Here is a 21,950-nt window from a genome sequence, read left to right as displayed (position 1 = left end):
GACTTTTTAATGACATTTTTGGCGACATCCTATTTTGACATTTTCATGACATTTTTGTCGAGATACTATACTATGACTTTTTCACCATATTTTTGAAGACATACTATACTATGACATTATCATAATATTTTTGATCAGATACTATATTATGACTTTTTCGTGTCATTTTTGATGACATACTATACTATGACATTTTCATGAGATAATATTGAACTAATTCTTAAATAAAGAAAACAAAGAAGCCAACAATGAGTGTAAGTGATTTTATTTACAGTTAAACAGTCCTGTAGATCTGGTCGCTGTACAGAACCTTCACCACATCTAAAAAGGACCTTTTGCACGTGTTATAAAATGTGATTTCTACAAAGGGCTGGTTAAAATGTACAGGGCCCCAGATTCTGCAAAATCATTCATATTTTACAACTTTTTAACACAACAAAAATCCACAGATGATTGGCAGCTACTCCAGCTGCTGACATCGTAGTCGATGTGTCCTTTCCTGGGTCAAAGTGCAACTTGTTGACTTTCCCAGTTTTTTTTTTCCCTCAACCACAACTCAAACACGGTTGACATTCATGAGACCTTCATGAGTGTAGACTCGAGGGTCCTCCTTCAACCATTGTTTCAGTCATAGTTTCTCATCAACATAAACATCAAAACAACAAATAATGTGCAGTGACATTGAAAAGTTGTTACACTGCTTAAATCCAGTTCTATCCACAGTCTATTTGGTTTTATTTCTCTTGACAAAATCTCTTCAAAACAAACAATCCGCAGCAATTATCTTTTTCATTTCCATCATTTCAATGGAAGTAAAATATGAACTTGAGATGTAAAAGTAGACATGTGCAAATGTGTACAGAGATTTTTATATGTGCACCTAGAAGAAACATCTTTCAACACATTTACAAACCTCAGTATGTAAACATTCGCAATATGAAGTTATACATTAACAGATCTGTATGCCTTTGTTTTGCGTTTTCAGTAATGAATTTCTGCTTTCCTTACCATCCTTTTACAGACACTGGTACATGTGAATTACGCCTAAGACAGATATCCAACCCCTCAGAGCACATTAACACAGAATATTTATATATTTATATAATTATATAATTTTCAGAGACTCTGCATTGTTTTTCATTGTTTGATAAAAAAATTTGGACAGTAATGTGATTTAAATTTTGTCCTTTCTGCGTTTCTGGTGCGTGAAAACAGAGGACTATCTGCATGCTAAGTTGGCAGCATGATGTGTTGATAATGTTTTATAAAACTTGGAAGTTATATTGGATTTGCTCTAGAGTCCGTGGGATTTAGAAATTCTGTTTAATGTGGCTCTAACACACATTTAAGTGCTGACACAATAAAACATTAACTGGGAAACAAACTCTATCCCACTGTTTGTTACTGCATCATTAGTATTTCCTGTGGGCGCTGAAATGAGAATCCCTGTCCTCGACAAAGCTGGTGCATGAAACAAAGACAAATGGATGTTACCATTGGGGGTATTTTAAACATTCTCCCAAAGCTCTGCTGCACTATGAGCTTTTTACAGAACTTCTTAATGTGTATACACAGATGTTTGATTGTTAAAAAAAACAAACAATAACTACCATAATAGCTCAATAACACACCTTAGAGAAATCACAGAAACCACAGAAAAATAATCCAGAACTCATCAGCACTTTGGCTGAAGAGTGTGGGCCCTTCAACTAATCATTCAATACCCTCACAGGCTGAACACGTGACTGTACAAACATTCAGATACTTCGTGTGGCTGCAGAACCAGAGGCTGGATATGTTGATGTATCTCTCAACAACTTGTGACAGCAACTTTTCTTCTAAAACATTACAAACAAATTGAGTGTGCTCGCTTTCTGATTAACTCCAAATCAAAGTGTTGTAGATCATCCGGATAAACGTGTTTGTCATCTGATCGTCTGTTTGTGTTTCTTGTGTCCTGTTGGATTTCGTTGTAGTGGTGTGAGCTGTTATTTTAGTGTGTAGAAATGATGGTTAAAACTATGACAAATGAATTCCTAGTTGCAATGTGGCAGACTTTGTTTCGAGAGATGCAACAGATCATTATATTTTACATCTGCTTACTTTTGGGTTAGAACCTGTCATCGTTGGTTTGGATGCGCATTCATATTCCTATCTGTAACAACTGTAAACCTCCAGTATGGCTGTCTATGAGTGTGTTAATTCACCTGAAATCATTTATCACGGACAGAAAAGTGACTGTGCTGGCATCTTTTTTGGTTTTGTGTTTTTTCAGAGCAGCTTCTGTATATTTAAAACAAACCGTTCGTACTGTACTGAACTCTCTCATAACCTTAAATCTCAGCTTGGATGGAGAGCCTCATCCCAACAGTCGGCACATTTAGTAAAAAGACGATCAACAGTAACACTGATTTTTTTGTTGTTGTTAACAAACGGTTCAGCGCTGAAGTAAACTAAATATTTCATCATCATTATGAACACTAACTAAAAATGTATTGTTTTGGATGAAAACTTTACATTAAAATTAAATCATATGCAGAGCAGTATTGTCAGAAGGTGTGGCAGCACAGCGGACATTTATCTTCAGGTACTGGACTAACATTAAAGGCAGATTCAAAAGTGGTTTTAAACAATTAAATTAGAGCTGCAACTAACCGTGATTTTCCTTTAAATTCATCTGCAGATCTCTTCCGTCGATTTGTCTGTGTAACGTTTAAAAAAAAAGTGAAAAAATAGAATTTAAATTTCTCAGAGCCCACTGTGATGTCTTGAATTTTCTTGGTTGGTCAGACCAAAAGTACAAAACTTTTAAAAGGTATAGCCTGTAACAGTTCTGCATGAAAATGTCTAAAAACGTCTGGACCTATGTTACTGTATATGTTTTGTTGTGCACTTTAAATATTCTGATGTTTTTAACAATGTTCAAACTAAGAAAAAATGTAATTTTATTCAAGTAACCATAAGGTTTTTTGGTCGCCTGTCAGTGGCGTCATATCCCCTTTGCATTGCGTGCCGGTGACGATAATATATTACCTTAACTGAGAAGTTGTGAATTAGTTACGGTTAACTGTTGTTAACATTACTATTAGCTACAAGCACACAGCTTAAACAATCTAAATTTAAGAAGTTTATCTGAAAACGATCCATCAGCGTTAAGTATATCAAACGGTGGTGTCTTTGGCAGTGAATCATCTCCTCAAGTATTAAATTTTACCGTTCGGTTTGGCTGATGCGGCCTTCCAACGATGTGGCCCCTGAATTGAGACACAGCTATTGGTCACTGTCTGACTCAAACTGCAGCAGAATTATTCATTGCTGTTTGCTACGTGTTTTGTTGCCAGAGCCGTCCCTGTAAAGCGCAAACAAACGAGAAAACCAAACGACCCAGGACGATTATGGGACAAGAAGAGATGTAAAACGAGGGGAAATATCAGTGTGACTTTTCCAAGATGGAGGGAGCTTTGTGACAAGCTACAGGAAGTGTTTGGATAGTCGACTCATCTAATGGAATGTTAGAAACTTTGCATTACGTTAGCTTACATCTCATGTGGCTATTTCATTCGAATGAAATGATAAATCATGAATAAAAGTAGCGTGAATGAAATTTAAAGACATTAACTCTTTCCTGAACATGAAATCTGTCTGAGTCACGTCAGATTCTCATCGATGGTTGTTTAACAGTGAAACTCCCATGATCCCCTGCTACTTCACAACAAAATCAAAGTCTGTTTTTCGTTATTGTTTTGATTGAGAGACCCCTAATAGTAGAAATCACATGCTGTATATTTCATTAATTTTCTGTGGATTAACTGATCACTGCAGCTCTAATTTAAATGTCCTTTTTTTGTTTGTTTTTTTGATGCCCTGACTCATAAAGCACACAGAAACCTAGTCATCACTTACAACAGACACTAAATCCATACTGCGACATGGCGTTCAGGTCACTGTGGTTTAAACATCAAACGCCAAGCGACAACGATAAAACAGTAAACGCCCTACAAAAGAAGACACTACAATAAATAAAGCTTACTTTGTATAAATAGAGTTCAAGTTAAAATATTGCTAATATTAGTCTTCATATGCTGTATGACTATACAATATAAATGTTTCATTAAAAAAATCGTCTACTGCTGTTTTTACAGTATATTTGTATCATTTTCACAGGATTCAAAGAAACTGGATGAAGTTGTTGATGAACGATACGAGTGGTGTTTCCATCTTCACTTAGTTGAGATCAAGTCTGTAAAACTCTTTTATTGTTTCAGGCTACATAACGCTGAGCGTCGTCAACTGCTCCTTTATGATCGCTTGCAGAGTTTTCTCAAAACATTCACAGTCTTCCAACAGGTTTCCTGAGCTCGTCTTAAAGCGATGACGTGGGGCGGTGAGAGTTCATCCTGGTGTGTGTGTGTGTGTGTGGGTACGTGAAGGTGAGTGTTTACAGGTAAGGCTCTCCAAACGTCCTGCGGCACTCCATGACCCCCGTGCTGGGAGGACGGTCACAGTTATGGGTCAGCTTCACCAGGCTCGGCACCAAGCGGTCGTACGCCAACTTGTACTCGCGATCAAAGGCATCTGAGGAGGGAGAAGAAATATGAGTCTTTTTCTTAATCTTTAGTATTTCAATCCTTTAAAGCAGCTGCAATCGATGTTTTTCATTTATCAAGAGACCAAATGATGCTCATAGTGATGAACCCATAGAGATATCAACCAATTCTACAAATACCCTTAGCTCTGTAGAGACTTTTATACTGCGTTTCTACCAAACCCTTTCAGTAATTTACCCCTAGGACCGGTGAAAAAGGTGATTGAACTGTATGTCAATGTTGTGTTTATAGCTTGTTTATGCAGCCCCCTAGTGGCATTAAAAAAGCAATTAAATAAAAGTTTAAAACAAAATCCTGAAGTGTTTTTTTACTCAGAGCAACTTGAAATATTTATCATTTTAATCCGGAACTCAACAGAAACTTTAATAGGAAACAATAATGAAAGCACTGACACTGGTGTAAAATTATAGCAGGTCCTTGGAGTCCTTGAAGCTGGTGTACAGTATGTGACAATATGATGTGTAATCATTATGACTCACCAATATCAATGTTGTCTTTTCCCAGAGCCACCAGAGAGAGGAAGAGGATATCCCTGTACAAACTCCTGAGGAAGAGTCGAGGTTAGAAAACATTTCTTTCAATGAGAGCTTTTTTTAACAATTAATGCCAAAAACATGTATTTTGTTTTTGCTCTTTCTTTCTTCACCCATAAAATGATCAGTTGTTTATCTCTTACTTGGCCCATGTTACCTTAAATTTCCTCGCATGGCTCAACAGTGACCGAAGAATCCAAAAATGGAGAATATTCAAACATCAATTTTTCCTTAAAACCTTGTTATTTAACGCACTTCCTCATAAAGGAAGGTTAAGTAGCATGCCTGGGCAACTCAGTGTAAGACACAAGCAGAGGTCAAATGCACAAGCTTGTCTATGCACGCTACTCCTGTGCTCGTATACGTGTTTGTGAGGTTCAGATCATACAACTGGATAAACGAGACCTGGATTATACGGCACCAGTTGTGTGAGAGTTTGTAAACAGATGTTTTGATATAGTTTTGTTAAACATATTTGTCTATGATTACAATTCATCAAGAATCTTTACAGTTTTTGGATTTTTCTTCTTTGTTCATTCAAGGTAACACGTGGTGAGTAACTGATGATCATTTTACAACTGAAAAATAAAGTTAGCTAAACCTGATCGCAACAAAATAAATTTAGTTTAGTAACATACACTTCTGTGACACAACTTTTGTTTTGATGCGTGGACAGCAGTTTTCTTCTGTGTGCCATTTATGATGCATTGTTTTATATTTTATTTTATGTATGTAATAGCGTGTACTTGACGTAACTATTGCCTTCTTGGCCAGGTCACCACTGAACAAGAAATTTCTATCTCAACTGGTTTTTATCTAGTTGAATTAAGATTAAATAAAAAAGTGTATTTAGCCATAATTTATGGATTTACAAAACAAACTTGGAAACACTGTCTTCACACCAGAATGACATATGTGATTGTTTTAAACGGTCACAGTCTCTTCTATGCCTCTAAAGTCCTTTGTTAATGCTCTGTAAGTAAACGTAAAAGTCCTGCATTCAAATTTACAAGTTTTATTTTACAGGACAAAAGTATTAGCATCAAAATATACTTTAAGCACCAAAAGTTAAAGTCCTTAATGTGCAGAACGGCCCATTTCACATTAATATTTATTTTTATTTATTATTGGATAATAATCATTGATAGTTGAATGTACGTTTCACTTTAATGTTGCAGCTCGTAAAGGTGAAGCTAATTTTAATTACTTTATAACCTGTGTAGCTAAATCTATAATAATATGTTATAATTTTAATTTTCTATTAATAATGTGAATGTGTAAAGTAACTACATTTATCAAATAAATATAGTGGAGTAGTGAACATAAGCTTATAAAAACATAAAATGGAATTACTTGAGCAACGTACAAGTACCACAAAATTATACTTGAATACACAGCTTGAGTAAATGTACTTAATTATATTCCACCACAAATTCTTTGAGAGGAATAAACAAAAACATTTTAACTGCTACTCAAAAGGGTCGAGTGTCTGAGTGCACGAATTTGAACTTTACACATGGAAGAATCTCTACACAGGTGTTTTGAAAAGGTGATGAATCCAAAGTTAAATAATAAATATGCCTGATATGAAATATTAGTACTGACCTTTGCCTCTTGACCCCAAGAGTCTGACCCAGCAGCTGCAGCAGCTGAGCCATCGGCCGGCTGACGTCGTTCCTCTGGATGCTCCTCACCACACTCTGCAGTAACTCCTCGCTGAACGGCTTCTCCTCATCCGGGACCGGCCGGGACAGAGGGTAACCCACATCTACCAAAACACACACACACACACACACAGAGTTCAGCACTGGGCTCATATCATATCAGCATATAAGACATGTAACAATAATGTAAAATGAGGATGGTTTTATCTCAGATCATCTCTCAAGAGCAGGTTTTCACTCAGATGAAAAGTACTTGGGGCTGGGTATCTGTGCTGGTGTGTCATTTGGCTTGTGCTGAGCTAGAGCAAGTTAAAGTAACAGTATTCTAAAAAACATATATTGGTGCTGGTAAAAAAGAAAAAGGTAGATAATAATTAGATGTGCAATGTGTGGTGAATAAAAGCTTGGTATGTACTGTAGGAAAAAAAGTCTGAATTATTTGATTATTATACTGCTTTTTTCCTCTTTTCCAAAAAGATTAAATAAAAAATAACATTAAAAAACAAGTTTTGATTTGTTACACTTTCAATTGTATAATATAAAAAGAAAAAAATAGATTCACTTCAGGTTCATTGTCAAAACACTTACCAGACTGAATTTATTATATATCATTATTTTATAATATTTAGAGGCATGTCATAACTTTTATACAGAACCCAGGAGTGTTGTGAGGAAAATGATGTGTAGCACTCTCTAATTAATAATTCAAGAGCACTAACCTTTATTAATTAGAGAGCATTATTTATTCATTTGTTTATATTTTTTTTCTCCACGACACCTGCTGAGCTCTGTACTTTTATAAATGTTGTTGTTGTTCACTCACACAACAAACACAGTGTGAAAGAAACTGTTCAAAGATAATGGACTTGTAATACCTGGACAGGAATGTTTCTCTGTGGAAAGTTGTCACTTAACCAGCCAATCAAACTTATTCTAGCTACAACAGCTACGACCTATTCAGACCGAAGAGTAAAAAATATGTTCAACATGTGTACGCATAAATAAAACAGGCACGCCAATATCAAGAAAGAATTGAGAGTTTGTAGGGATAGAAAGGCAATCCAGGCACTCCAAAAGAAATCTAGAAAAAGGAGGAAGGAAATATTAAAAGCCTTTATTGTAGTGGCTAAGTCATTAAAGGAGCCAACATGATTCAACCAATGCAGGTCTTCATCAGGGCTTTCAGGGTTTTGTATGCCTGGATTGCGTTCCTGTCGATCCTGTTGTTTCCCGTTCTCCACAAGCACCCAACACAAGATTTAGATCTATGTTTGTACAGAGCAGCTGGACTTCTCTCTCTTTTTCTAGTCTATAGGGATAGTTTAGATCTTTTGAAATGGGGTTGTATGAAGTACTTACCCATTGTCAGTGTATTACATACGGTGTCGGCACGCTGCCAGTTTGGAGAAACAGACAGGAGTACTGCCACAGAAGCTAAGCAACCTAGTGCTGTGGAGGGGTCAGAGGGGTTAAGTGTACCCTATATTTAGTACATTTTCACTGCTTTACCTTCCTGTCAGGCAGCTTTTTCTGACAGGTGACTGAAGCCACGTCGCTCTCTTCACAGCCAGACTCCATTGAGAAAATGGATTTAACACCACTGAACACAGGAGCTGCTGGTCCATCGCTGCCTCAATCGGTTAGTGTGTTTATGTTAATGTCTGAGGTTGGTGTTTTAAAGGGATAGTTCAGATGTGTTCAGCGAGCCAAAATCACTGTTTTTGTCTGGTGGCTTTGACAAGAGCATAGATGGGCGACGGCTTCGCTGTCAGAAAGGGCTGTCTGTGTCAAGGTAAAGCGTTGAAAATACTCTCGATATAGCGTACACTTACACTGTTAAGGATTCTTTTAGGTGGCTAAAATATGTTTAGCTCCACAGCAGTAAATAGTTAAGCTTCTCCAAACTGGGGGAATGCTGGCCACCACCTACTGTATGTAATACACTGACTATAGGTGAGTACTTCATACATGCCATTTCAAAAAATCCAAACTGTCCCTTTAAGTTACATCATTTGGCTAAAAACACAACAGTTACAGCTTGTGATGCTTTAGTGACTTCCTGTTTACATAGCTGATTGCTCTGATAGAACGACACTACAGATGTTTTCTCACTGATGTATGCATTATTTAAGTCTTTACCATTTAAGTTTAATGGGACAATCCAGTTCAGTAAATACTTGCAGTTAGAATGAGTTAGACAGGCCTTTACACACAAACTTAGTGATGGATTTATGAGCTTGTGCAACCCAAAATGTATTCAGGAGGTGTTCAGTACCCAGCCCTTTAAGTACTACAACAATGTCCATCTTTAGGAGTTTCTGAAATAACTGGATGTCAGCAAGTGGAGAAACATTTACCAGAGATGCAAACCTAAATTCAAATACAGAGCAGGGCTGTATTTGAGACAAACAGAGTCTCACAAAAGAACAAAAAACAATCCCTCTGTGTAAATCATCATGAGATTTGACAGTGCACAGAGACTTTCATTCCAAAACACTGTGAAACCATGAAAAGTAGAGGCTGACTTTCCACAGACGACACAACAATGCATCAAGCAAAGAGCACACAACAGAGGGAGACACAGCAGCAGGCCTCAGACAGTACAGGACACAAACAACAGGACTCATCTGTGGGAGTCTGCAGCAGAGGCGAACACTCACTGTCTAACAACAGAGTACAATTAAGCCCTGAAAGACAGAGAGCAGACACAGCCTGTTAGCACAAGGATTAGCCGACTCCCAGGAGGAGCTCGCTGCCTCCACGCTGCCTCCTTCTCCATTAAATAATCAATTACTACAGATGGAGCTAAGCAGCGGACATGTTCACATGAGAGAGTCATAACAGGGTGATGATATTATCCAAAGAGCCCCAGTCAAAGCTCAAACAATAGGGAACAATATAGAAAATGTGATGGAATATAGCGTTTTATTACCGCTTGTTTCATGTCTTTATGTGAGGAAGGGTTACAGTCTCCTCATCGCTCCACACAGATCAGATGTTTTTGTCTCCTCAGTGGACGTTTCAGTCAAATGCAGCAACTTTTTCACCTCAGCCAAGCCTTTTCATAGCCTTCTTTTCCTAATATTTCCAGCGTTCCCACTCAGCACCCACCTAAAATTGGTTGAGGCTTGGTTGAGTGTCCAGGAAGCACACTGCCCGCAGGTCAAAGTGTTGTTTTCTATCCATTTACATTCACTAATGAAGTTTCCATCCAAATTTAGAGCAGATTTTAAACAAATTTCCAGAAAACTGCCAAAAGAAAATGCAAGTTAATGCATGTTATGCAAATAGGACACTGGGCACATCCGACAGTCTATGGGCACATCACGATAAACTCCCAGTCGGTGCCATTAAACCATAACAGGAGAAGAGGGCACAATAGATGATGTAATTAGAAGAGCGCCACTCAGCCTTTGTAAAAACTAAAATGATGTGGGAAAACATGATGGAAACATGACATTTATGTCTATTTTATATATTTTTTGAGGAAGGTTAACGTCTTATAATCACTCCTCAGAGGTGTTTTTGTCTGCCGCCATATTTAGTCTCCTCAGTGGACGTTAATGTGTCATATTTTATTTGCTTAATCTGTTTCCATTTCTCTTTGTTGCATTTTACTTTTCACAATAAACCAAATAACTATTCTATTTAATTTTAATTTTATTTTATTTCCAGGTGGATGGAAACACACTGGCTAGCAATCTACACCAGTGCTTCACAATCTTAGACCACAACAACCCTCCACAGGACATGGTATGTCAACCCCCACCTCTAAAACAACACAAAGATATGCATTCAACAGATAACTATTTGTAGAACTTAAATATGCATAACATAAAACATAAAATGCATAACACAGAAGTCACATGTTCGGCCTATCTACAATCACAATAAAAAAGGTTTTAGGCTACGTTGTAATATGGATTACACATATGCAACTAAAAATCAACAGTGAGTAAATATGCTTATTGGTTAAATAAATGCATTTGTTTTATTTTCTAAAACAGTAAAATTAGCTTGATTTGATGTGAACAAGAATAAACAAAGCAAAACACAAAGAGGTCACAGAACAGTGATGTGTCCCCGCCTTTGGTTGGAAGCATGCTCAGAGAAGCTACAGAAATGAGACAGAACCCAAAACACAACATCTTATAATATATTTAATTTGTTTCTTAATCTCAGTCTCCTCCTGCTGTTCCCACACACATCACTCTGCTGCTGAACTTGAAACAGTTTTTTGTTTTAATCCTATTTTTCTGTTTCTTTGTTTTTGTTTTGTTTCTCTTTTGATGTTCTGAGGTTTAATTGAGTTTAATTCCACTGTTTCTAAAGAAAACATTTCAAACTAGAAACACCGTCCCACGGTTCTAAACCTCCACACACCGCCAAGTTTCTCTTATGGTTTATATCCATGTCTGTGAAAACATGAACGCTTCACAGACATCTTCAACCTGGCAGCACAGAAGATCTCGATCCATCTACAATCAGCACAGTTTCAAGGTGGACACTCCAGATTAGGGTCACCAATTCAGTGTCTGACCAAATGTCTTCCCTTCTGTTTCTGACGTATGACGTTGAGTAATGACCAGAAAAGTCGATGTCAAAGTGAAGCTGATCTTTGACCATTTGGATATAAAATGTCACTTCATTATTATATCCTATTAGACATTTGTGTGAAGTTTTGTCGTCATCAGTGTAAGAATTCTTGAGTTATGGCCAAAATCATGTTTTGTGAGGTCACACTGACCTTTGACCTTCTGCCACCAAATTCTAATCAGTTTATTCTTCAGTCCAAGTGGATGGTTTTAAGAAATTCCCTCAAGGTTGTCATGTTGATCACAGTGACCCTGACCTTTGACCTTTAACTACCAAAATCTAATCAGTTCATCGTTGAGTCCAAGTACATGTTTTTGTCAAATTTAAAGACACTCCCTCAGGACGTTCTTGAGATACATTCACGAGAATGAGACGGACAAACCGACAGCCTGAAAACATAATGCCTCCAGCTGAGGCATAAAAACTGTCTCAGCAGCAGTCAGTACTTGTGGGAGTGTAAATTACCCTTCTGCCTGCTGAATTTTAAAGTGCTGTGTTGTGTGTGACTCACTGTATGTGTTCCAGAGGATGTAGAGAGGCTGGATTGAGTCCTGGTGCAGCTTGAGGTTGTCCCACAGGATCTGGATCAACACATGTTTACTGTCCTCCGACATCCAGTGACGAGGGACCTGACAAGAGAAAGAGAGTTACTGTGAGTCAGTCGTGTCATTTACAGACAGGATACCCATTTCCACTGTCGCCTGTGTCACTGCATTTAACCAACACTACATCATTATGGGTAAATCCTGGGTTGGACTTCAGTTAAAAATCTAACTTTAACCCTTTAATAAACAAAAGTGAGATCAGTTGTGAAATTTGGATTTTAAAGAGCAACTTAACAGCATCTCAAAATCTTGTTTTAACTAACCTCCAGCGTTTTAACCTTGTTGGAGTGATGTAAAAGGTACTTTAAGGTGCATCAGTACACTATGACATCACTGCTGAGTGTGATTATACTGTAGGTGCAACAGACTTAAAACTTTCTAACAGAGAGGGCAGTGATGCTTTTGAGCTCACAACACATTCTAACTTTTTAACAAACTTTGCTATGTACTGTATGTTGTGTGTGTTTGTGTGTGTGTGAGACCTGGGAGTCTGTGTTGCAGTGCTCAGAGGTGAGGATGAGACCGGGCAGGTTGCTGGGCAGGTCCAGCCGTCTGAAGTACCACACCAGGTTCCAGTAGATGATGGGATGGTGGTCCACCATGTCGGCCTCCGTGATCACCGGGTCGCCCTCGTTCTCCAGCAGACTCTCCAGCTCCTTCCACAGCACCAGCGGGCTCAGGTAGGGAACCGTCACTGGCTCGGGGTTGTGGAGCCGCCACTCCATACTCAGCGGGTCCTGGGTGGGACAAAAATGATCGAGGTGAGATTTCTAATTGTCTTATGTAAATGAGCTGCTGCTGAGCTCTGTAAAATGTCTGGTACGTTGTCAGGATCACAGGCTGTGAATAAAAATAGACACAGTGAGGAAACTGTACTAAACTTTACTCTGTCCGTTTATTTTTAATGTGGACAGGGCAGTTAAAATGAGGGAAACTGTCAGGTCAAGTTGGACTTAAACCATAAACCTGATCTAAGCCTAGATGACCGGCAATCACTCAAAGTACCAGCAGTAATGCAGCCTCATAGTAGTATAATAGTAGTGAATGACTCAAATACTCCGACATGTTTACGTCTGTACCATGGCTTCATTGAGACGGCTGGGCAGGCTGCCTGACGTCGGCATACAGCGGTTGACTCGGGAAGCTTCGTCCAGAGGACCGAAGGCGCTGACACTGCGAGCCATGGGCGCTCCGGGAGACAGCGACCCCTGCCGGCGCTCCGAGGGGATGTTGATACCTTGAGCCCTGGTTGATCGAGTCCTGTGAGGACACGAGGACAGTCAGTTTGTGTCATCAACATTTAAAACATCATAATTATTCCTGAGGAAAGGGTGTTTTTAGTTTGCAACACAGTGAGTCAAGGTGTAGTGTAGTTTTACTATTTTATAAAAAAGTAACACAGACAAAACAGAATCCAGATATTCAAATCACAAACACACAAACAAAACACAACTTTTGTTGCCTGATATTTAGGCACCAGGATACCATGTGTTCTCTCTGTTCCCGACACTCACACACACACACTCACACACGCACACACACACACAGAGCTTTGTTTGGACCAGGTGCTGTAGACCATCTCACATCGCTGTTTTACAATGCAGATAGGGAGCATGTGGACGCAGCTACAGTGGGTTCCTACTTCAAAAGCATTGTGTAATCAGACAAACTGGGAGCTGAATGAAGACGAACTGAAAAAGGTGTCATACAGAATATCTGAGAAAAGTTGTTTTTTTTTTCTGCTTGTATTAAATCTTCTCTGCTGCCTTCCCACCAAACCAGTGTGAACTACAACTTATTAAATACTACAGCTAACAAAACAGAAAACTTATAAATGTTAGGACCAGCATGAACATAAATGAAGAATGTGCAGTAACACTGGGAGACAGTGAGTACCTTCCAGCCCCTGAGCACTCCTGGACAGCGATCACAGGGGACGGAGGAAAGACTGCAGTTGTAGGACAGGGGGTGGACAAGGTGGACGTCCCCGTGTCCAAACCTGTGGAGGCAGAGTACGACGAGGTCATTGCCTCGTCCACTGACGGGCTGCCCTTCAGGAAAAGCCTGCGGAGAGGAGAAGAAAGGGGGGAATTACATTTATATCCAGGGAAGTCAAGTCAGGTGTTAATTTTCTGCAGGCCAGGATAATTTATTTTATGAGATGGTTTACTGTCCAGCAGGGGCAGAAATTATTAAGGAGTAAAATGCATCTTATTGAGACTCAAAGTCTCATTTTTATTACAGGCACTCACTCAATGCCTGATCTCGCATCCACATTTCCCTCACATGCGTCTCTTCCTTGTGTCTTAGCTCCGCCCTCATAAAACACAGGGGAGAGATGCGAGGATGAGACGCGAGAAGAGAAGAAACAAGGAGATTTGTCTTTAGAGAAATGAGACGTCCTTTCCTCTAAAGCATCACATGAAGCCACGTCCGTTTCTGATGACAGCAACGGCTGATCACAGCTAGATCAGCTGGCAGGAGGCTTTATTAACAGCTATAGAAACTTTTAATGGAGTTTGTGACTGCACACACATAATGTTATATGTTATATGTTATATGTACATCCTCTTCAGTCCAGAACTGAAGAAGCCTCTTGGATTAGAGGCGACACATCTTCAAGAAACTCAAGCAAGACGAAGTTGCCTACGATATAGCACTTAAGATTACCATGACTTGGATAACTAAGAATCTTCACCAACAAGTACGAAAAAATCTTATATCTGGAGGGGAAAAATAACATACAGTACAAAGAAACACAGTACAAAGAGGAGAATGGCTTCATCCACTGAGGTTTAAATGCTACAGATCTTTTGATAATTTGGCAATGTGCAATAAAAATGTATTATTCCATATTTGACCTAGAAAAGGCAATCACATAAAAACAGATACAATATAATTACCGCACCCCTCTGAAAAAAGGAATTCATAACTCTGTCACAAAATTTATTTTTTACAGCAGGTCAGCACTGCAGTGTCATCATCTACCTGCCGGGTCCTCGCATATCCCTGATCTCCACGTTGAGGAAGGGCAGGAAGGGGTTTCCACAAAAGGGACAGGTGGTGTTCAGGTTGGAGTCGTCTGCCGTCCAGCCAGCCATGATCTCCTCATCGTACACCAGGCAGTCACACGTCTTACAGCGAGAGCAGCTGGAAATCAGCAGCTGGAAGCACACGCACACACACACACACACACACACACAGGCAGGCAGGTGAGCTTACAAATGAAAGGTAAACAAGATTTTAAATAACATCTAAATCACTTCTGAAAGCTGTTATATTGTAAATGCAATGTATCCTAAAATATGCCTGCTATTGTAGTTAAAGGCTGAGGATCAATTTCTGTTTTCTGCAGGACTTAATTGAACAAAACAGTGTACCACCAAGATGCAAGATGAAGTCTACTGCTATGCCTTCAGGTTTATACACTGTAAGTTTGAACTGTTGTAGCCAAATATACCAGTGTAATAAAATATTCTGCTGAGGGAGAATCTTCATGATTAGCTTGTAAAGCAGTCTGCCATTCTTAAAAGATATGAAAGCTTTTTTAAAACTAGCAATTTGTAGTGAAATTCCATCAGAGAATTCATTCCTGCCAACAGGACATGGGACAGCACCCACTTTATATCTCCAGCAGGAAGCCAAACTGGATGCAGAAAAATACATTTCAATCCAAGATGTCTGTAAAGTGGTTCTTAGAACTAATTTAGAAAATTTGTACAAAAAACATTTCATATCAAACAAATATTTCTGGTTTCCTGACTTTTACATCCAGTTTTGAACCGCTGAATTCTACTTTTCAAATTTCCATCTTGTAGTTTTACCTCCATGGCGTAGTTGTTGAAGATGCTGGTGTTGCTGGTGTACCGTGACGAGCCGAGGTCCGACTTTTCTGGCAGAGGGAAGCCGGGGGGCGAGAGGACACATTCTGCAGGAATACGAAGGATGATTACAATATGTGACGGTACATAAGGAGTCAAGACATCACTAATAGTACATATTTATCTATATATTTATTTACATACATATTAAATATTTCTTGATGCATTTTAGGAAAGAAAAAAAAAGTCATTTGTGACAACATGACTGGACTCTTTCTTCCTATGTGTGCTGGTGACGGCCCTACTGTAAACTGTTTGGGTTTACTAGGGAGACTGTTGTTTTAATATTTGATCCTAATAGAGCCAAGGAAAGCTGTTAATGTCACTCGAGCGAGGGTTGCTCTTACCAGGGAGCAGAGATGAGGGTCTCCCGAGACTGGAGCCTGCAGGGGGGCTGTCCAGTCTGCTGCGGAGAGGGCTGCGTCTGGGGCTCCTGCGGGGTCCATTCCTTGGTGGAGAGATCACGGAGCCCTCTGACTCCCCACAGTCCGCCTCATCCAACAGGGAAGAGCAGTCTGGATCTCCAACACCGAGAGAGGACACACTCAGTCGGTCACTGTGACCGTCCTGAAGGAGCAGAGAAGAGCCAGGCAGGTTAATATCATCATGGACTGCACAGGTGTCTAATCTTAAAATCATAACAGTCACAGCAAAGAGCCGAGTTCAGCACGTACTAACAACAGAGTGCTCACAGGAAATATAACACAAATACAAACCCTGATATGTTTTACGAGAAGCAAACAACCTGAAAAACTGCATCTATCTTCCCTATGACATTAAGCACACAAGCCTTGAAGTGTCATATAACAACGCTACAAAAGAAACCCACAAACTGTGCTGCTGATTAAGATGAATAGAAGCTTTAGTGAAAAGTTCACACACTGTCACGTTGCCTGATCCACATTTTAGCACCGTGTCAGCACTGAACAAAAGGGCTGGCAGGCGGCTGATATCACAGTACATTTCGTACGTGGCACCCAGAGAGCAGACAAGTTGGTAAATGGAGGCTTTTACACAGGAAAAAATACTGTGAGACCCAAAAAAGGCCACAAGATGGCAGCAACACTTCATCTTCAAGCTACTGAGAGCCTTAGAAACTGGTCTGCCGCAGTGCTAAAATACAATTTCACCAGTGTTCATGCAGGTTTAGCCCATTTATTACAGGTCATACTTGCATTGCTGAACATTAATAGATTGAGATGTGTCAGATTTTTCTGACTTTTTTCAATTAAAATGAAAAATATAGGTTAAAATTAGGTCACTATTTCTATATAAGCTATTTGGAGCGCTGTGCTCTGAAAAGTAGAATATGACAGATTCATTTCTCTGACTCACATAACAATTTTATCTGAGTGATCTTGAAAATACTGGGGCACAGAAATATGGTCACAGATAAATGAAGGTTGAGAGAGTTTTGTCTACCCAAGGCAGCCACTGGTTACCAATTATTTTCTGTATGTTATCAAACTATTTAGCAGAAACCTGCATGTGTTGGGTAACCAATGACCTTTTTTGTTGCTTGGTAATCTCTATTTTAATCTGCATTACCAAATTACAATGACTTAAAGGTGGCGTTGTTGATATTTGAACTCAACACCCAAACAAATATACCTCACCCATCAGTGCTCCTTCAGAAGTTTCAGTAATATCTGCGATGTTATTTATGTTTCATTACTATCATGGTGTCGTTCTGTTCCTCATGGGCGAGGACATGGAAGAGGGAGATTAGCATGCACAGTGTTGTGCAGCTCAGTCGGAGCCACTTTGTTTGTTTCCCATTTACAGGCCTGTTTATGAGCGCTAGATTTTCAGAGCACACGCAGATCAGACAGCTGGGTGATATCTAAATTGAGCAAAAACTGTATTGGAATAGAATCAGACTTTAACAACAAGACTCTGTACCTTGGTAGGTGTGGTATAAGTGGCGAGACGGGAGTACCAGCGGCTTGCCTTCTCTGCCACACCCTTCCCAGCAGAGACCATGCTGGTCTTAAAGACATCAAGCGTTGGTGTGAGCAGAGTGTCCAGAGCAAAAGAGGAGGAGGAGGGCGAAGGTGACGCCAGGCTCATCCTGTCTGCCTTCTCCCTGTAGGGGCTAGGTCGAGGGCTGGCACTGGGAGTTGTGCTAGAGCTGCGACAGGAAGGAGATGACAAGAGGCGCTGGCGTGAGATGGGCTGGGAGGGCGAGGGTGGGTGGAAGGTGCGGGAGCGTGGCATCCCAGCAGTCCTTAGGGGGGAGGTGTGGGGTAGGCTGGCTCTGCGGGGGGCAGAGAGTGAGGAAGGGTGGAGGAGGAGAGGGCTGGCTGGGTCCGGCAGATCCAGACTGGGTGTACGGCTGCTCAGCGGGCTGCCCATGTGGTTCATGTATAGCTCAATCTCTCTGGCCAGGTGCCTGCGGGCGCTCGGCGTGCTGGCCCCTTCCCCCTCTGGGTACTGATCCTCATTTTGCTGCTCAGTTTGTGACTCTGCTGCCAGCAGGGATAGTGGGTCGTAACCTGTCTGTATGTCTGTGCGCTTCACAGTTCCTCTGGACGTCACAGAGCTTATGCCACCGTAGCTGATGCTGCGTTCGACAGGTTTCTTATGAGATTTGCTCAGTTTGTGGGAGCTCATGCCAGCCCCTGTGGCAGGCTTGTCTAAGTCCAGGTCCTCCAAGTCAAAAATGGCGTCTGTGTTACTTCTGTCCTCATCACTGGAGTCCTGTCCCTCCCTCTCCTCGTCCTCCTCCCTGTGTTCCTGACATCTGGAGGCACCTGCCTTAGCCGCCACTGCCTCTAACCCGCCCAGAGCCAATGAACGAGGCCTCTTACTCTTACTGAAGTTGGCACCGGAAAGAATTTTGACGTCTGCGCCCAGGTGCCCTGCGATTTTGTCTGGGTCAGTTTCACCCTGGCTCATACCCAGACCGAGGACAGTGGTGCCACTGCCGCAGCTGCCCACCGCATCACCGCTCAGCCGGAGGCCTCTCACACCCTGCCAGTCAAGAGCTGAGCCGCTGCTGGCGCTGCCCACCACCTCTTCCAGAGCACTCTTATGTCTCCTGAGCAAACTGTTGGTATGAACCTCACCAATCTCATCCAGGGAGGAAGTGAAGAGGAGACCTGCAACATGGCCTGCGATAGAGGGAGGGGAAGAAGTGACATAAGTGAGCAATTACAAAGCTGGGAGAAGGAGTGTTTTAGAGAAACAACCCATCACTACTCTTAAAATTCTACTGCATGGGCCACTCACAGCAAGCAGAAGTTAGATGGTACATTCAGCAGTTTCACATTCTGACAACAAGCTAAGATCAGCTCAGACCAATGATTCGTGATGAGACGAGTTGAAACTTGCAACTACGTGCAATGCCCCTGTCTTCAATCTTTTAAAACCTGCCAGTTTACACCAATGCAACTACACAAAATGGTGTATCGTCTCCAAAGCAACATCGTCTGGCTTTTCAGGTACAAGTAACGACTGTAAGAGTACTTTGTTTTTTGAGTAGGTGATGTCTAACATGAAAATGCGCAGCCAGTAACAGCAACAACAAGCCATACACATACTGACACGGAGTGAGGATGGAGACCGACATACGTGTCAACCGCCGAGAGGCTGAACATGAGTCTGGCTCGGCGGGGACAGAAAGCTGTTGTCAGAGAATGCCATGGCAAGTGAGCACGACGTCTACTGACAGTCTGTAATTGACCTCGCCAGTTGAGTTCACTACAAACTGATTGGCTGTTCAAACAGCTGACGTGCCTCACATTCTAAAACCAGCCACCAGTGACTTGACAGGCTGAGTAGCAGCTAACGCCGTCACCCAGCTTGAGTCAAGCTGAGACGAGCCAATTCACACCGCTGTAACGTTCTAAAGTGGTGTTGTCCCATCACAAATCTTTGGTCTGAACTGGGCTTTAATAAGCTGCAGCTCTGATAATTTAATACAGCTTCCTCTCCATAGCAACAGCAGCCGAGGCACATGGGTAATGAAATAATTAAAACTGATGATCTGAGATCTACATTATCAGTAAGTTAGAAGACTTCTGTTGTTGAGAAACATTGAGGACAAAATGAAAAGAAAACTGAAGTGGGAATTCACAGTGGAGAAAATCATCTCCACCCACTCTGCAGAACTATTTAATCTATTTAGGTTTTCTTCTTTACCTGCGCTGGCGGAGCTCTTGGGTTTACAGGATGAATCGTCGTATGGACAGCTGCTGCGAACAATGCCGCGGGGTTTGAAGGACTGAACCTCTATGTCCAGCTGAGGGAGACAGTCTTTACTCCCCTTGGCACTCTCTGTCTCTGACACTGCAAACACAGAAATTACAATTTAAAATCAGTCCTTTTTTTGTTAATGTGCGGCACAGCTTGAAACACGGCACTGCTCTTCAAAAAAAAAATCCACTGAAGGACAACACACGACTGAAAAGCTTTGATATTGAGGAACTAAAAGGAATGAATCATCTCTGGAGGAGAAGATCAAGGCAGAGGAAGGGGAAATCCCGTGTGGCTGCTGGGCTGCCAAGTTATCATTTCTTAGAAGGTATAGCAGACAGAAATATCAGGTGATATTAGATCAGACAGACTACTGACAGGAGCTGCAGTCGCTCTCCTTCTTGTCATCTTTGTCAGGGGCGGACTCCTGAGCAGTGGGGTCTCCTCTCCGAACCTCCTCTTTGGACAGGGAGTTATAACCCAAATCTGATTGATCCCCTAGACAAAAAAGAGAAAAACACAGTTGAAATTAGATGAGAGGAAGTCAATAGGGTCTAATATTAAACCACAAGATCACAGAAATATGCAACACAACACATGGAAATCTATGCAGAGGATTCAAGTACAACATTTTCAAGACGTCTTTTCTCTCAAAATAGCTGCCCTTCAACAACATCGTACGAGACACAACCTGTTCAGACTTAAAGGCCAAGTTCTTTGTTTAACTGAACTCAACAAAAACAGCTTTTCGGTGTAAACAGTTTCAGCCTATTGTGACTTTACCCTGTGGTAGGAGATGTAAATGAAACATACATAAAAGAAAAAGCTAGTGAGGCGTTTCTTCCCTTTCATCTCCTCAATTCTGGGAGGCACATCACTGTTGCAGAGGAGAGGAAATAGCAGCTAAGCTGTGCTGGATAAAAAGAATCCTCCTCAGGGCATGCAGAGATCTACAGTTACTATAAGGAAACTAACTGCAGTTTCACAGCTGCTAATGAATTTAACTGTTAGGACTTGACGTTGGGGGAAAAAAAACCCTGCCGTCACTCCAGGCTGACTCTTCCATCTGTCTCTAAAACTTCCCAGGTCTCCAGGCAACCAGCTGTCTGCTGATTTGTTCTCCTCTTTCATCTTTTCCGTGAACCTTCATCTCTAAATAAAGCATGAGGCTGCACAGCTCGGCTGTAATACAGTATGGAGTTACTTGCAACTGATGGCAAGAGACAAAACTCATTTCAGGACTGTAATAATCAATGATCTGCACATCGTGGTCCCTCCCTCCTGCTGCGCTGGGAGCTATGGTTCCCTCGCAGTCTTTCTGCACGCAGGGCCACGTCTCCTGCCACGGTGCCATCTCCATGATTAAAATGATTTCCGTAATCAAAAAGAATGTGCCTCTGGGTAATTGCTCGCCATAACTGAAAATGACAAATCACTCTGTGGTGAAGCGAAGAGTGAGAGTGAGGGAGAAAAAAGAGATGAGCAAGAGAGGAGCAGCAGACTGTGATGTGTCGAATAGAGAGATGACACAGAGAAGGACAGAGGGGCCAGATCACAGAGACCGAAATGAGAGCGTGTCGATGAAAGGGCTGAAGACGACAGGAAATAAAAACGTTGCAGAGCAGGTAAGATGAGACAGAGAAATGCAACCAGAGAGAGACAGACATGCAGACTGACAGAGAGGTTTACCTGGGTGGAGGGTGGCTTCTCTGAGCTCAGAGCCCCCCCAGTGTGAGTGGGCCACCGGGGCCCTGGTGCCCGCGCCGCCGCCCCCACGGCCGACTGCATGCAAGGGCAACACAGGCAGGGCCAGAGTGAAGGGCAGGGTTAGGGACAGAGCACAGCAGAAACCACAGCCGCAAAACCA

The 21,950-nt window shown here is 41.2% G+C and overlaps 1 protein-coding gene across 5 annotated transcripts in view; it reads right to left on the bottom strand.

The window, feature by feature from the left end:
* Positions 1-249: 249 nt before the first annotated feature.
* The window catches only part of LOC126396521 (C-myc promoter-binding protein-like), a 95,186-nt gene continuing 73,485 nt past the window's right edge, over positions 250-21,950 (bottom strand). For all 5 annotated transcript variants that reach the window (XM_050054691.1, XM_050054714.1, XM_050054706.1 and 2 more), the window contains 13 exons: positions 20,462-20,581; positions 20,030-20,176; positions 17,789-18,999; positions 16,234-16,453; positions 15,830-15,933; positions 14,994-15,169; positions 13,902-14,069; positions 13,085-13,265; positions 12,488-12,742; positions 11,912-12,029; positions 6,746-6,908; positions 5,087-5,151; positions 250-4,575 (listed from right to left, as the gene is read on the bottom strand). In XM_050054691.1, coding sequence (XP_049910648.1) covers positions 4,439-4,575; positions 5,087-5,151; positions 6,746-6,908; positions 11,912-12,029; positions 12,488-12,742; positions 13,085-13,265; positions 13,902-14,069; positions 14,994-15,169; positions 15,830-15,933; positions 16,234-16,453; positions 17,789-18,999; positions 20,030-20,176; positions 20,462-20,581 — 3,065 coding nt within the window. In that variant the 3' untranslated portion in view covers positions 250-4,438. The remainder of the gene's footprint in view (positions 4,576-5,086; positions 5,152-6,745; positions 6,909-11,911; positions 12,030-12,487; positions 12,743-13,084; positions 13,266-13,901; positions 14,070-14,993; positions 15,170-15,829; positions 15,934-16,233; positions 16,454-17,788; positions 19,000-20,029; positions 20,177-20,461; positions 20,582-21,950) is intronic.

This window comes from Epinephelus moara, chromosome 1 (genome assembly GCF_006386435.1).
Source record: "Epinephelus moara isolate mb chromosome 1, YSFRI_EMoa_1.0, whole genome shotgun sequence".
Classification (NCBI taxonomy): Eukaryota; Metazoa; Chordata; class Actinopteri; order Perciformes; family Serranidae; genus Epinephelus; species Epinephelus moara.
Note: the sequence above shows the minus strand (reverse complement) of the source record. Positions and strands in the feature narration are given on the sequence as shown.